Raw genomic sequence first — 14,070 nt, forward strand, 5'->3', positions numbered from 1 at the left:
TCCCTTCATCAATGTACCTTGACAATTGCTTTAAAGTTTATATTCCTATACTGGGGAAAGAACTCCCTATTTGTTAAAAAACTACTGAGAAAACTGACAACCAATCTGGCAGACATTAAGTTTAGACCAACAGTTTACACCATATTTTAATTATATTCTAAATGGACAGAAGACCCTAATAAAGTATACCATAAAAATGTCAGAAAAGAAGTAGATCATAAACCTTTCACATTATGAGTTGGAAACATATTCTTTTTTGTTTTTGTTTATTTTTTTGCAAGATAATGGGGTTGAGTGACTTGCCCAAGGTCACACAGCTAGGTAATTATTAAGTGTCTCAGGGGATTTGAACTCAGGTTAGGTCCTCCTGCCTTCAGGGCTGGTGCTCTATCTTCTGCACCACCTAGCTGTCCCAGGAGATATTTTCTTTTTTTTTTTTTTTTTTTTAAGGGTTTTGCAAGGCAAATGGGGTTAAGTGGTTTGCCCAGGGCCACACAGCTAGGTAATTATTAAGTGTCTGAGGCCGAATTTGAACCCAGGTACTCCTGACTCCAGGGCCGGCGGTGCTTTATCCACTGCGCCACCTAGCCACCCCAGGAGATATTTTCTTAACCAAACATGACACAGAAGCAATTTCAAAAGATAAGAGATAATTTTAATTACATGAAACTAAAAAACTTCTTCACAAACAAATTAAAGCACCAAGGATTAGAAGGGAAGTCATAGTGGAAAAAAACTATCAAATTTCTCTGATAAGGTTTGGTCTCTCAAACAATTAATACATACATAAAGACCAAAAGTCATTTCCCCAATAGAGAGGTAGTCACTAGATTTGAACAGTTCTCAAAAAGTATTTCAAGCTATTAAGAATTGTATGAGGGCAGCTAGGTGGCGTAGTGGATAAAGCACAGTGGATAAAGCACCGGCCCTGGAGTCAGGAGTACCTGGGTTCAAATCTGGTCTCAGACACTTAATAATTACCTAGCTGTGTGGCCTTGGGCAAGCCACTTAACCCTGTTTGCCTCACAAAAAAAAAAAAGAATTATATGAAATACTCCAAAGCACTAATAATAAAAGCAATACAAATCAAAATAAACATGAGGTTTTATCTCACATAAGGCAAATCAGCAAAGATAACAAAAATTTTGAATAGTCAATGCTGAGGAAAGCACTAGGTATTGTTGGTGTAGTTGTGACTCAGTATAACCATCTGGAAAGCAATTTGAAATTAGACAAATGAAGGACTAAAAATATGTACCCAAATAAAATCTATACTCTGAGAGAAAGACATTCCCTAACTAGGATAATACCAGAAGAAGGTCATTCATTAGAAAATAAGTCCCATCATATACCAAAATTTTTATAACAACTTTTTAAAAAAAATAGTAAGACAAGGGCACCTAGGTGACCCTGGAGTCAGGAGGACTTGAGTTCAAATCCAGTCCCAGACATCTAATAGTTACCTAGCTGTGTGGCCTTGGGCAAGCCATTTAGCCCTATTACCTTGCAAAAACCTAAAAAAACAAAAATAAAAAAAATAGCAAGACAAAACAAAAAACAGTAAACAAAGGATATACCCAGTCATGGAAATATGGCTTAGCAAACTGTTGTGCACGAATGTAATAGAATATTACTATGCTGTAAAGAATGATGTATGAAGAAAAGCTTAGAAAGATCAAGAAAACAATATATACACACATAACTACAACATAAATTGGAAGAACCACCACAAAAAAAAAATCAAGAATGCATTTGCAAAGTTACAAAGAACAAGCATGACTCCCAAAAAAGTATATGACAAGATGATCCCACAATCTACACTTTGCAGAGGTGGGAGGTCAAGGAATATGGTATATTCTATTTATTTTTTTACTTTTTTTCATGTTTTCATCAATTCTGCTGATTTTTTCTTCTTTGTCTTTAAATATATATATCATACAAGACAACTCTCTGGATGGTAAAGCAAGGAAGTAGAATGAAGAACATTTTGGACATTAAAAAATACCACATCAGTAAAAAAATAATTTAAAAATTTTAAATCTTTAAAAAGTTGACAAATACAAAGAACTAGCCAAGGTAATCTAGCGTCAGAGGCAGGTCGTGTAACTGAAACAGGTGTTTATTAAACTTCATTATATACTAGGATATATATAATAATAATAATACAATTGTTGTTCAGCTATTTCAGCATGATACTCCCTGACCTCATTTCTTGGGAAAGATATTGGATTATCTTGTCATTTCTTTCTCTAGCTCATTTCACAGATGAGGAAATTTAGAATCACACAGCGTGTCAGGGGCCAAATTTGAACTCAGAGCTTTCTGATTTTAGACAATTTTTATGTGTGAGCAGCAGGGTCTACAAACTGGCCACAACCATATTACTCAGGTTATTTTAAAGAGCTTGACAATTATTCCTCCAAGAATATATGAGAAATGTCATGCATAACTAGTTAATTCCAATCTAAACTGTTTAGCAGGCAATATTTGTCCTCAGAAGCCTAGCTCCACCTCAATTTAATTGTCACCCATCATCAATCTTGTTTCCTCAATGTCCTACTTTTCTAAGTCATTCCCACCTACCTGTATACCTTTGCTCATTCTATTCTCACCTCACATAATTTGACTTCCTCTCCTTCTTGGTCAAGTCACTTAACCTCTGTTTATATCAGTTTTTTTCATCAGTCAAATGCATCTGCTTCCCAGGGTTGTTGTGAGGATAAAGTGAGATAACATTTGTAAAGTGCTTTTCAATCCTTAAAGCCCTAAATAAATGCTCTTGCTAAATTTCATTTAAGAGATGACTAGTTGGAATCTAGGAGAGGGGGAAATTAAAAAAAAAAAAACTAAAAATGTACTTAAACAGATAAGAAAGGTAGGGAGAAGGAATCAATCATATCCAGTTTAAGAGAAGTAAGTTTTGTTATAAACTTCCTGACGGGCCCAGTGTAGTAGAACAGTATCTGGACTTAGAAAAAAAAACTAAAAATTTAGCTAGTTCAAATCTTTTGCTTGATGAAGAAGTTGAAATTTAGACTGACTTGTTGAAAGGTTTTGAACCCAAGTTACAGGACTGCATATCCTATGTGCTCTTTCTCCTATTCCAAGCTACCTTTGTAGGTTTCAGTTTCCTTACCTTTTAAAATGAGGGCAATGGCATCAATAATCTCTAGAGATACCTTCTTAGTTTGATATTTATGAAACTATGATAAGAATCAAAATCATAGACTTAGGTTAAAACATCACAATAATATGTGGATACAACTAGGTGTTGCTAAATCAAATAAAATTACAATGGCTATTTGAAAAATTAATTTCATTGATTTCAAACTATATTAATATATACACTCACACTCCTTAATCCCTGTAAAAACATGTTTTCTGATTCTACCACAAACCAAATCAAATATCCCCTAATTATAATAATCAATATAGATGGGAGTATGAAATGGAAAGGCCACTGAAGTATCCAATGTTTAGCTTTAACAACCTATAAGCCATGTGACTGACTAATTATGAACTTTAGCCTCTCTGAGAATCAGTTTCCTCCACCTAACTGAGCTCTAAGATCCCTTTCAGTTCTGACATCCTATAAAATATAACTGAGTTATCAGGTCTGTTGGGATTCACATTCCAACTTCTTCTGGGACTTCTGGGTTTGCTTTCTCAGTGGAAATTTACATACTTCACTTAAGACTACTGAATATAGGCAGGCCAAGACCTGTTACAACCTAGTTACAACCCATGTACAACCCTATCATATCAATGCAGCTGAATAGAATAAATCTTAATTACAGTGCAGGTTGAAAGCTAAAGAGTTTGTATTTCCTTTTGCCAAGTGTACAGCTTTCAAAACAAAGAACTCTTCTTTTCTAGCCCTAGAAGCAGAAAAAAGAGATACTTAGACACAAATCATCAGTGAAGAAATTCAGGCCTTTTGACTTCCTCAAAGCTCAGTGGTTTTATGCAAACTTCTTCTGCTTTATAGGCCCAAGTTTTACTGGGTAAAGAAAACAGTAATTGTCACTTTAAAGGAATTATAAAGAAACAAGAGTCAACCTTGGTAGACAAGATATGCCAAACACAAAGTGGCCTAGATTCATAGTATTTAATGTACAATGGATTAGGGAAAAACTGTTAGAATCAGTTAGAAAGTTGGTAAAGTGATAATCTTAAAACCATCACTTAAACCCTTTCTCTAGTAAGGAAAATATATCTCTTCCTGTACAAAATGAGTCTTTAAAGTTCCAATCAAATACTTCAATACTGAGATGTTCTTACTAATCTACAATCACATATACTGACATCATTTGCTTATACTCCTATGTATCTAAATTTTAAATTAATAAATAACTCATAAACAAGCCTATTCTTTCATTATATCCCAACAGCTAAGGAAATATCTTTTAAAATGATCTGAAAAATTACTTCTGTGTATTTCTAGTTTTAAAAAACAAGTGTCCAGGTAAAATAATGATGCTACTAGGTCCCAAGAAAAACAAAATAATCTGGCAAGTAGATAAGAAAGGAATTTAGCTAAGAGCTACTGCAATTACTGACCACTTTGGAGTCAGGGATACAAGGACATAAATGAAATCCTCCCTGACTTGAGTTTACATTCTACTGTGGGATTGGGGAGGTGGGGGTGGTGGTGGCGTTGAAGGAGATACAACATGCATACAGATAAATGTAATAATGGTATTTTGAGGAGGAGAAAGCACAGTAATCCAGGCAAAAGTGGACTACAGATGCCTAGGAAAGCTGATTTGTCTCTCTCACAAGCACATTTTTCATTTTCAGCATCTAAAACAGCTGAACATAGCAATCATTTTTTGAACTGAGAATTTTAAAACTTTGAACTTAATCTCAATCAAAGTTGATATTTTTTATTTGAAAGCAGGAAAAAGAATTGTATGTGGAACTGCAAGTATATCTTGCTTTTCCTTTTGATTATACACAAATTTACCATTTAACTTCCAAAGCTGCCTTATTTGTCTCTAATTCCTTCTGTTCTCTTTTGTACTTTAAAAATTGTTCCAAGACCCTCTTCTCATTATCCCCCTTCTCCCTTTCCACTGTTGAAAAAAAAGATCCTTTTAATAAGGATATACTTAAGGTATGGTCACGCAAAATAAATTCCTACATTGACTCTTTTAAATGTAGATTTCTCATTCTGTCCCTTGAGTACATCATCTCTTGTTTATTGACTAACAAAAATTTATCAATTGGAGAAAATTTTTTGGTCTTAAAAGCAAAAAAGTTTTGTTTTGGATTCGTTCAGTCTGAAATGTTATTTGGATATCAAACTGGAGATTACAGGTTCAAAGAATTTTAAGAGTTGTAATGGTCCATGTAGCCAAACACACCATTTTACAAGTAATGTAAGCAAAGTTCAGAATGTTTGGCCAGAATTGTCCAGTACGAGGCAGAGCTGTATTCTGATGCTTTAGATGCCAGTGCTCTTCCTTTTTAAATTATCTTGTACTAAAAACTGTATACATACCTTTATAAAACCTATAACTCCCTTAGCTTCCTCATCTACACAATGGGGATAAGAATAACAATATCTCCTTTACAGCATTGTTGTGAAATCAAATGAGAGAATACCTTGTACATCTTAGCATTACAGAAATGGTATTTATCACACATCTAATATCTCATCCACAGTTCTTCAAAGACCTGTCTTTTCCCATCCTACCATACATGCACACCTTTTCTTCTCCAGGTTCAACCCTATTGCTTTCAGTCTTTGTTAGCACAGGAATTTGTGGATCCCTATAAGATCATGCTTTACTGTTTATAAGGTTACAGGCTTAGAGCTGGAAGTCTTATCAGTCCAACTTCATTGTACAAATGAGTTCTGGGAGATGGCAAGAGATTAACTGATCTGCAGAAGGTACACAGAGGCAGATTCAAGTACTGACACCAGCCTCCCCTGAAAAGCCCTCAACACCTAGTAACCCAATCTGAATGCAACACTCCCAAATGTGGTCTGTTAATTTTGATCACTAGGTCTATTTTAATATGGAATAAGATCAAACTGCCTTTTTTTAGTTGCTAGGTCACACAGTTGACTCATATTGAAGTGACTGCAGTTTTGAAAAAAGAATTTAATTCATTTAACATGTATTTATTGATAACTTGTCATGTGCAAGAAACTTGCTAGGTGCAGCAAGAGAGACAGAGCACCACATTAAATTCAGTCCATATTCTCAAGGAGCTTGCAAACCTAAATAAAGTGAAGGGCAAAGAAAACAGATAGTGGGGGGAATAAGAAGGTAATGTAAATGGAAAAGGGCAGCAGACATGTAAAGGTCTTTGTTACATTTTTAAAGTAGGGGATACCTCTGTTCATTTGAAAGCAATAGAGGAATATGACGAGATTGAAATTTCTGGAGTTGGCATGAATTCATAGAAATAGGTCCCTTAGAAGAAGAGGGGAAAGGATTTGTATGGTAAAGGTGGAAAGATAACTTTCTAAAAGAAAAGAGAGAGGCAACAAAACTTTAGTCAAATAAAGTAGTCAGTACCATATAATCCAAGTTAATGAGCATATCCCTCTTTTCCCTTTATTCCTTTTCAGGGAATATACATTAAGTGTGGAAGGAGAGAGGTGATGATTATGCTACATTGCTGTATTCAAACAAAATACATCTGTAAATTTAAAGGGCATTTCCTTCTCTGAGATTGAAAGGAACAATAAGACTATAAGTCTAGAAATACTGAAGTAAAGCTAAGACAGAAGATACAGTCCCTGCTGTCTAGCCTCAAATTGTTAATAAGAGGAAAGAAGTCATCTTTTTAGAGAGGGAAGGATGAGGAGTCTGACAAAAATGGAATTTTAGAACAGGTGAGGAGTTACTAGGGAGTCAGTAAAAAAAAAAAAAAGAATTGCTGACCAAATTAAAAGCCACTACACTTCTCACTATATCTCTTGAGACTGTATTGGTGAAAATATACTTGCTATAATTTGACACTTGCTTTTTCTTTGATAAAAAAAATCTTTTTAAGTAAACAGAACACATGGTGAGCTCTCTTCTGGTAAGATGCCATTTGTCAGTTTGTTTTATAAATACTCATTGTTTAGCCTAACACCCTTTGCAGTTGATGAAGCAACATTCAAGTTGCAGAAGCAAACCAAGAATTGGCTCATTAATTACCAAAAAAATATAAATGATCAACAAATACTTCTGAGAAAGAAGTCAGTAAAATGAGAGAAAACAATGAGCTAAGATATTCAATTTTTTAAAATTGCAGAAAAATTAGTGAGGTTTTTTAAAGTTAGAGAAAGTGTTAGCCTATTATTATATAAGAATAAGGTTAATGTCACCTCAACAGATTACAGATCTCATGAGATTCCAAATTATTTTCATTTCATTTGCTGTAACGCTTTCTCATTTTGGGAATTGAAGTTTGATGAAATTCTAAAAGCTGGTGCATCAAATTAAAAGGAAAATTTGATAAAAGAATGATCACATCTCCCCCTAAAGTTGTCATTCTGGCAATTTATTCTGGGAGTCCTATATTCTTTACTCATCAAAATACTGAATAAACATGTCAGAATCTTGGGACCAACTTTTAAAATTTTAATAGTTTTGGAAGGCAAAGGAAGTAGCATAGCACCTTTTAATTATCAGCATCTTCAAAAGGTGTAGGCATAATCCCAGAAAACTGTCCATAATCTTTAAAAAAATAAAATTGCAGGCCACTCTAAAGGCAATGAATAGATGTAAAGAATGAAGTACCTTACCAATGAAAGACAGTCACATAAATGAATTTTATCAGAAAAATGTATTAGGAAAAGGAAGACAAGTTGAAGTATTTGCTATTCCATTTTTAAGACAAAAATATCATGAAATCTAGAAGAAGATACTCATATTTTGGGTTTTTTTTAAAGTTTTTGCAAGGCAAATGGGGTTAAGTGACTTGCCCAAGGCCACACAGCTAGGTAATTACTAAGTGTCTGAGACTGGATCTGAACCCAGGTACTCCTGACTCCAGGGCCGGGGCTTTAGTCACTGCACCACCTAGCTGCCCCCAAGATACTCATATTTTGATGAGAACTGGTAGAAGACTGTGGACAGGAGTCAAACAGGAGAAGCCTGGGAAGAATGTCACTTTACAAGATTGGAGGAGATTCCAAAAGTGATGAGATCCAAGATCTATCAAATTTGTTTAGTTATGTCTGACTCTTTGTGACCCCATTTGGGGTTTCCTTGAGAAAGATCCTGGAGTGGTTTATTTCCTTCTATGATTGTGGCAAATAGGGTTAAATAACTTGTTTGGGGGGGTCACATAACTAAGTAGTGGAAGCTGGATTTGAACTAATGAGTCTTCCTGAGTCTAGGGTCCATATTCTATCTACATTGCTACCTAGTTACTCTAAACTTCTATACAAGTCCATCATAACAATTTAAAAGATTTTTTTTTATTACTGTATCCATCATACTGGAAAAAAAAAACATTTTTTCACGTCAGATTCAAACGGGATAACTTAAGATGCTTCAAAGTATCAAGAACAGGAACTAGTCCAAATGTGAATTAGCATTTCATTCATCTTCATTTGTCTGAATAGAGTCAATCATTGGTACAATATAGCAAATGTCATCACTCTACAAGATACCAGGGATCAAACTACTTTTGCCTGTAGCTGTGATTCCAAGGTCTCCAAAAATAGTTTTGACTTAACCAATCCTATTTGTCAAAGACCGGAAGATTAGTTCTGCCTTAAAACAAATCTGAACACACAAGTTCAGAGCAATGACTGGATGGAAAAACAAGTTAATCTGTGGCAAAGGTAAATGCAATTCTTATTACTAAGTACTAAGTACGTGGTCTCATCAACTGGCTAAGATGTAGCAGACATAAATAAGATTGTCTTATATTGTCTGTTTCACTTCTCTTCAACACCAGATCTGAAAAGTAACACTCCTCTTTGTAAGCGACTGCTCTCAAAACAACTGTGTGCACCTCATATAAGTTATGAGCAAAATGTAAGAAATAAAGGGCAAAAAGTTTCTTTTTAATGTTTGTGTGTGTCTGCACACACACACACACACACATATATATATGTATATGATTAGTTGGATGGCTTTATGGTTTGGTTAGTCAAGCAAGCTCTTCCAAACATGACTTTTGACACCTAGTCTACTTTCAACATTTCCAGAAACCATTTAGCACTGTCTCATCATCCTTACCATCCTGGGGGGGGAAAAAGGACAGTCATTGGGTATAAGGAACTTAAGTGTCAACTACTCAAATAAAAAAAAGTTAAGAGCAATTTCTGGTTTTCCAGAATGATAAGCATGAGTCTCCTCAGGGAAATTTTTGAGCATCTTACTCGAACTCCGTCTTTCTCCCAAATCTCGGGGACCAGCGTGAAGCTATGCCACGCTGCTTGGCCAGCCCCGCCGTTCCCGGGCGTCCTTGTTTTGAACTGGAAGCTGATCCCGGGCAGCCCGAGCCCCCGCTGGCCGGCTCGCGCGTGCTTCTGCACGGCCCTGGCCCGGTCCTCGGGCCGCTACGCCTGTCCCGGCCGCTCCCCCGCCAGGCACGACGCCGCTCGGAGCTGGGGCCGGGCCGGGCCTTTGGACGCCCGGCGCGGCGCGGCGCGGCGCCCGGGCTCAGGCTGCCCGTGCAGGCGTTGGGCGCGGAGCACAGCTGCCCGCCCGGCGGCCCCCCGGGCCTGGGGGCGATGCTACTGTGGAAGCCGGCCCCTGGGGAGGAGGCGCGGGGGACCCGGGACGCCAACATTCCCGGGCCGAACGAGTCCCCAAACTTTTGCGAGCCCCGGAGCATCCTCCCGGCGCCCCGGGCCCCGCGCCCCAGGGCCCCGGCCTCCGCCCCGCTCCCCGCCGGCTCCGCCGTCCCCGCCCGGCCCGGCCCCTCACCGAGCCCTGGCTCTCCGCCGCGCTCGCCGCCTCCTCCTGCTGCAACTCCGCAGTCATGGCCGGGCCCACCCTGCCCTGCCCGCGCGGCCCCTCTCCGCCTCAGGCCCCCTCCGCGGGACCCGCAGATAGCGCGCCGCCGCCCTGGGCCCCGAGCAGGAGCCCCTCCCCCGCCGCCCCCCGCCGCCTCGGCTCCCCGGCCCCCTCCCCCCGGCTCGGCTCGGCCCCGCCCCCTTCGCTCGCCCGGTCCTAACCTGGGCGCGCGCGCGCCCCGGGCGGGCCCCGCCCCTCGGCCGCCCCCGGGGCCGTGTGCGCGTGCGCATGGGGAAGCGCGGGGGGACAGGCCGCCCGCCCGCGGCGGGGCCCCACGCCCACTCACGTGACTCGGCTTCGCCCTGCTAACGGTCGCCCGCGCCGCGCCGGGTAGCGGGGCTCGGCTTGCCGCCGGGGAGGGGCCCGGGGCGGCATCCGCCGGCCTCGCCCCCTGACCTGCCCGCCTCACCCGCGAGCCTCGCCCTCCTTCCCTAGGATTCCCTTGGAAGGCGCGGCTCCGCTGCGCTGCCAGGCCTCGGGGGGAAACTGAGGCGGCGGCGCGTCCTGCAGCCCCCGGGCCCGGGCGCGGGCGCCGCCTCCCCGCGTCCTCCCCAACCTGAGGGCCCCATAAAGGTGCTAGTGCCCCGGCCACACGCGGCCGCAGCGGCAAGGCCTTTGCCAGCCTCGGGCCGGCGGCGCGAGCTCCGGGGCACAAGCAAAGGGAGGGAGCCGAGGACTAGAAAGGGAACGTGGGGCCAGAGCTGGCCGGGGCTGGGAGCCCTTCGAATCCCGGCCCCTCGGCTTACAGAGCGGGAAACCGGGACGGAATCAAAGGAATGGCACCTCTAATTCCAGACTTCACCCCAATACAGCTGTAAGGCTTAAAACTTCCCTGCTCTGCAGTGTCAACCACAGCTTTAGTGGGAAAACGTGCGAACTCATATCATCAATATTCCTAAGCACAAACAGAGATGTTTGACGCGGCTCCTTTTGCAAAATTTGGTTTTATCTCTTCTTTATTTTCCAATGTCTCTTGCCCCCCCACTTCCTCCCTTCTCTTATAACGAAGGGGGGAAAAAGAGGGGCAAAGGCAATTTGAATAATCACCGCATCGACCTCATCTTACATATCATGCAGTGTTCATACCTGTAGTCACCCCTCCTGGAAAGAAAGAAGGGAGGTACATTTTCATTGCTCCTCTCGAGGGTCAAGTGTGGTCACTATGATTGTACATTATTCAGTTTTAAATTTTTAGTTACTACATTGTGTAGTCATTATGTATGTATCTTGTTCTCCTGGTTCTCCATTTGTATCAATTCATGTTTTACCATGTATCTTGGTATTCATCACATTCATTGTTTCCTTGTTCAATCATTTCAGTTTTATCTGTCTCTTGGTGGCCCAATTGGGGATTTTCTTGGTAAAAATACTGAAGTGGTTTGTTATTTCCTTCCCCGGTTCATTTTACAGATGAGGAAACTGGGGCAAAAGTGATTTGTGGAGTGTCACACAACTAATAAATGTTTAAGGCTAGATTAGAACTCAGGAAATTGAGTCTTACTGGCTTCAGACCTGGCATTCTATCCACTATGCCACCTAGTTAGCCTTCTTTGTTTTCCTTTTTCTTTTTTTTTTAGGTTTTTGCAAGGCAAATGGCTTGCCCAAGACCACACAGCTAGGTAATTATTAAGTGTCTGAGGCCGAATTTGAACTCAGGTACTCCTGACTCCAGGGCCGGTGCTCTATCCATTGCACCAACTAGCCGTCCTCTTCATTGTTTTCTTACAAAACTATAATAATATTTCATTATATTCATATGTTATAACTTGTTTCTGGCATTTATTTCTCATTGTGAATTTATTAATTGCCATTACAAGGCTTCTTTCCATACTGTATATACAAATGAACATTTTCCTTTGTTTTGTGCTAACCAGGTACAAATTAGTGCTGATTAATACTCCCGTACCCGTACGGGGTAAGCAACAGATTCTAATTTCTTCTAAGTTCTCTATGGCTGGGGGTGACATGATATAAAGAGAAGGAATGCTTATTACTTCACTAAGTTGGAGGAGGGGAGAACCCTTATACCAAGAGGGTTGACACTAATGTGTTGCTAGTCTGAGTATATTTGAGTAATATCTGTATCATTCATCAATAGTGTACTGGCTTTGCCTGGTTTACTCTATTGGTGCCTACAATTTAGGTTTATGGAGTACTGATGTTTGTGTTTGTCTTTTGGACTACACACAAATTCTTTGTTCAAAGATTGATTTTTTTTTCATTTCAGGTCACCAAATTGACCTATGTTTCCTTACATTCCACACCTCTCTTCCATTGCCTGAAGCTATGTATCTTTATGGTATTTCTTTTTCTTTGCTTGGCTTGCTTACTGGTTATTTTTTTTTCCTACCATAGGGTTGAAAAAAATGTACAAAATTTTTACTAGATAAAAAGTCCTGTAAGGGTCCCAATCTACAATGATGGATGGAATACATGCAACAGATTAAATCATTACTCTACCAAAATTCAATTATGCTACATTGTATCACTGTATTTTCCTTAGTCATGAAATTTCCTGATTTAGGAAGACTTTCCACATTATCCTATACTCACACCTCCAAAAAACAGAATTGTAACTAATAAAAACTAAATGGGCCCCAGTTATGACTAAGCTTCCTTCACTTATGTTGAACAATTAAATTTGTTCAACTTATGTTGAACTTGCCATGATTCTAAATTTAGTAAATTATTGGAAGCTCCTCTTGCTTCCCCTGAGTAAAATTTCCTTTTGGGGATTACAAATCTTGACTGTTGTCTATAAGAGACACACTGTCCAACACTGAACTTAATGAGCGAGCCCACGTCATTAGCCATTAGTTGGCAGCCCTCACAGTGATCAAGTATCAAAAGTAGATGTTGTGGGACATTTTGCTGTCGCCAAAGGGAATTATTTTCTTGTTCCCCTGTTTAAAAGTCCAGACATGATGGCTGCAGAATGATTACATTATTGAAAATCATTGTAAGATAATTTAGGAGGGGAAATATTGTGAATGATGGGAAATTTAAAAAAAACAGAGTGAGGCAACAGGTTAGAGGTATAATAAGGATTCCAGAACACTCAGAGGAAGAATAAGGATATTTTGTTTTTCCCTTCTTAGCTTACTTGTCCTAATGTCAAGATTTTTTTTTATAAGTAGGTGAATTTCTTTGATTTCTAGTAGTCTGAATCAAACTCAAACTATAGTTGGAATTACATTATAGTGACCCACAAATTGGTTTTTGTTGGAAAAGAAGATGGAAGGGGGGGAAAATAGGAGAAAGAAGGGGGATATGAGAAATCAGAGAAGGCAAATTAATAGGGTAAAAGAAGAGGGAGAAAGGTAGAAAAAAGTGAATCTGAAAAACAAGGATAAAAGAATAGCAGAGAGAAAAGTATGGTTGAGTTTATTCGACTTGCTTTATAAATTGTAGGTGACACAGTAGATAGAGCATTGTACCTGGAGTCAGGAAGGCCTAAGTTCAAATTCAGCTTCAGACATTCCTTACCTGTGTGGTCAAGTAAATCATTTAATCTCCCTTACCCTCAGTTTCTTCATCCGTAAAATGGTGATGTAAAATAACATCTCCTAGAGTTGTAGTGAGGATCAAATGAGATATCTGTTAATTACTTTGTAAATTTTAAAGTTCTATATTAATACTAGCTATTATCCTCATCATTTTTGTCATTGGCTTGTGCATACCTGGATTTGATAGCTCAAGACCAGAGCAAACTGAAAAGTCCTGATGTTCCCTTCTACCACTAAAAAAGTTTTTTTTTCAGAATGATCCCAGGGGATCTTAACTTTTTTTGTTTCATAAACCCCTTTGGCAATCCAGTTAAGCTTAAGGACTCCTCAAAATTGTATTTTCAATTGTTAAAAACAATATTAATAGGATTGCAAAGGAAACCTTATAGAATGTTGAAATATAGTTAGCCATTAAATAAAAATACAGTTACCAATTTAAAAAAAAACACTCCAAGTTCAGAGACCCCAAGCTAAGAAACTTAGATACCCGCTATTTCCCAAGCTACCCAGGACCTAGGAACTGAAACCTCATTAAACAATGTTCTGAAGGAAAAGGGTTAAAGGGAATGTTACTATCTGTACTT

The 14,070-nt window shown here is 39.5% G+C and overlaps 1 protein-coding gene across 8 annotated transcripts in view; it reads right to left on the reverse strand.

Annotated features, from left to right (window-relative positions):
* Positions 1-9,994, reverse strand: part of USP28 (ubiquitin specific peptidase 28) — a 71,578-nt gene extending 61,584 nt beyond the window's left edge. For 7 of the 8 annotated variants that reach the window (XM_074216702.1, XM_074216705.1, XM_074216701.1 and 4 more), the window contains exon 1: positions 9,891-9,994. In XM_074216702.1, coding sequence (XP_074072803.1) covers positions 9,891-9,947 — 57 coding nt within the window. In that variant the 5' untranslated portion in view covers positions 9,948-9,994. Of the gene's footprint in view, positions 1-9,340; positions 9,424-9,890 lie in introns of those variants that run through there. The other variant, XM_074216703.1, reaches the window with a different exon arrangement.
* Between the last annotated feature and the right edge of the window lie 4,076 nt (positions 9,995-14,070).

This window comes from Macrotis lagotis, chromosome 1, assembly GCF_037893015.1.
Source record: "Macrotis lagotis isolate mMagLag1 chromosome 1, bilby.v1.9.chrom.fasta, whole genome shotgun sequence".
Lineage (NCBI taxonomy): Eukaryota > Metazoa > Chordata > Mammalia > Peramelemorphia > Peramelidae > Macrotis > Macrotis lagotis.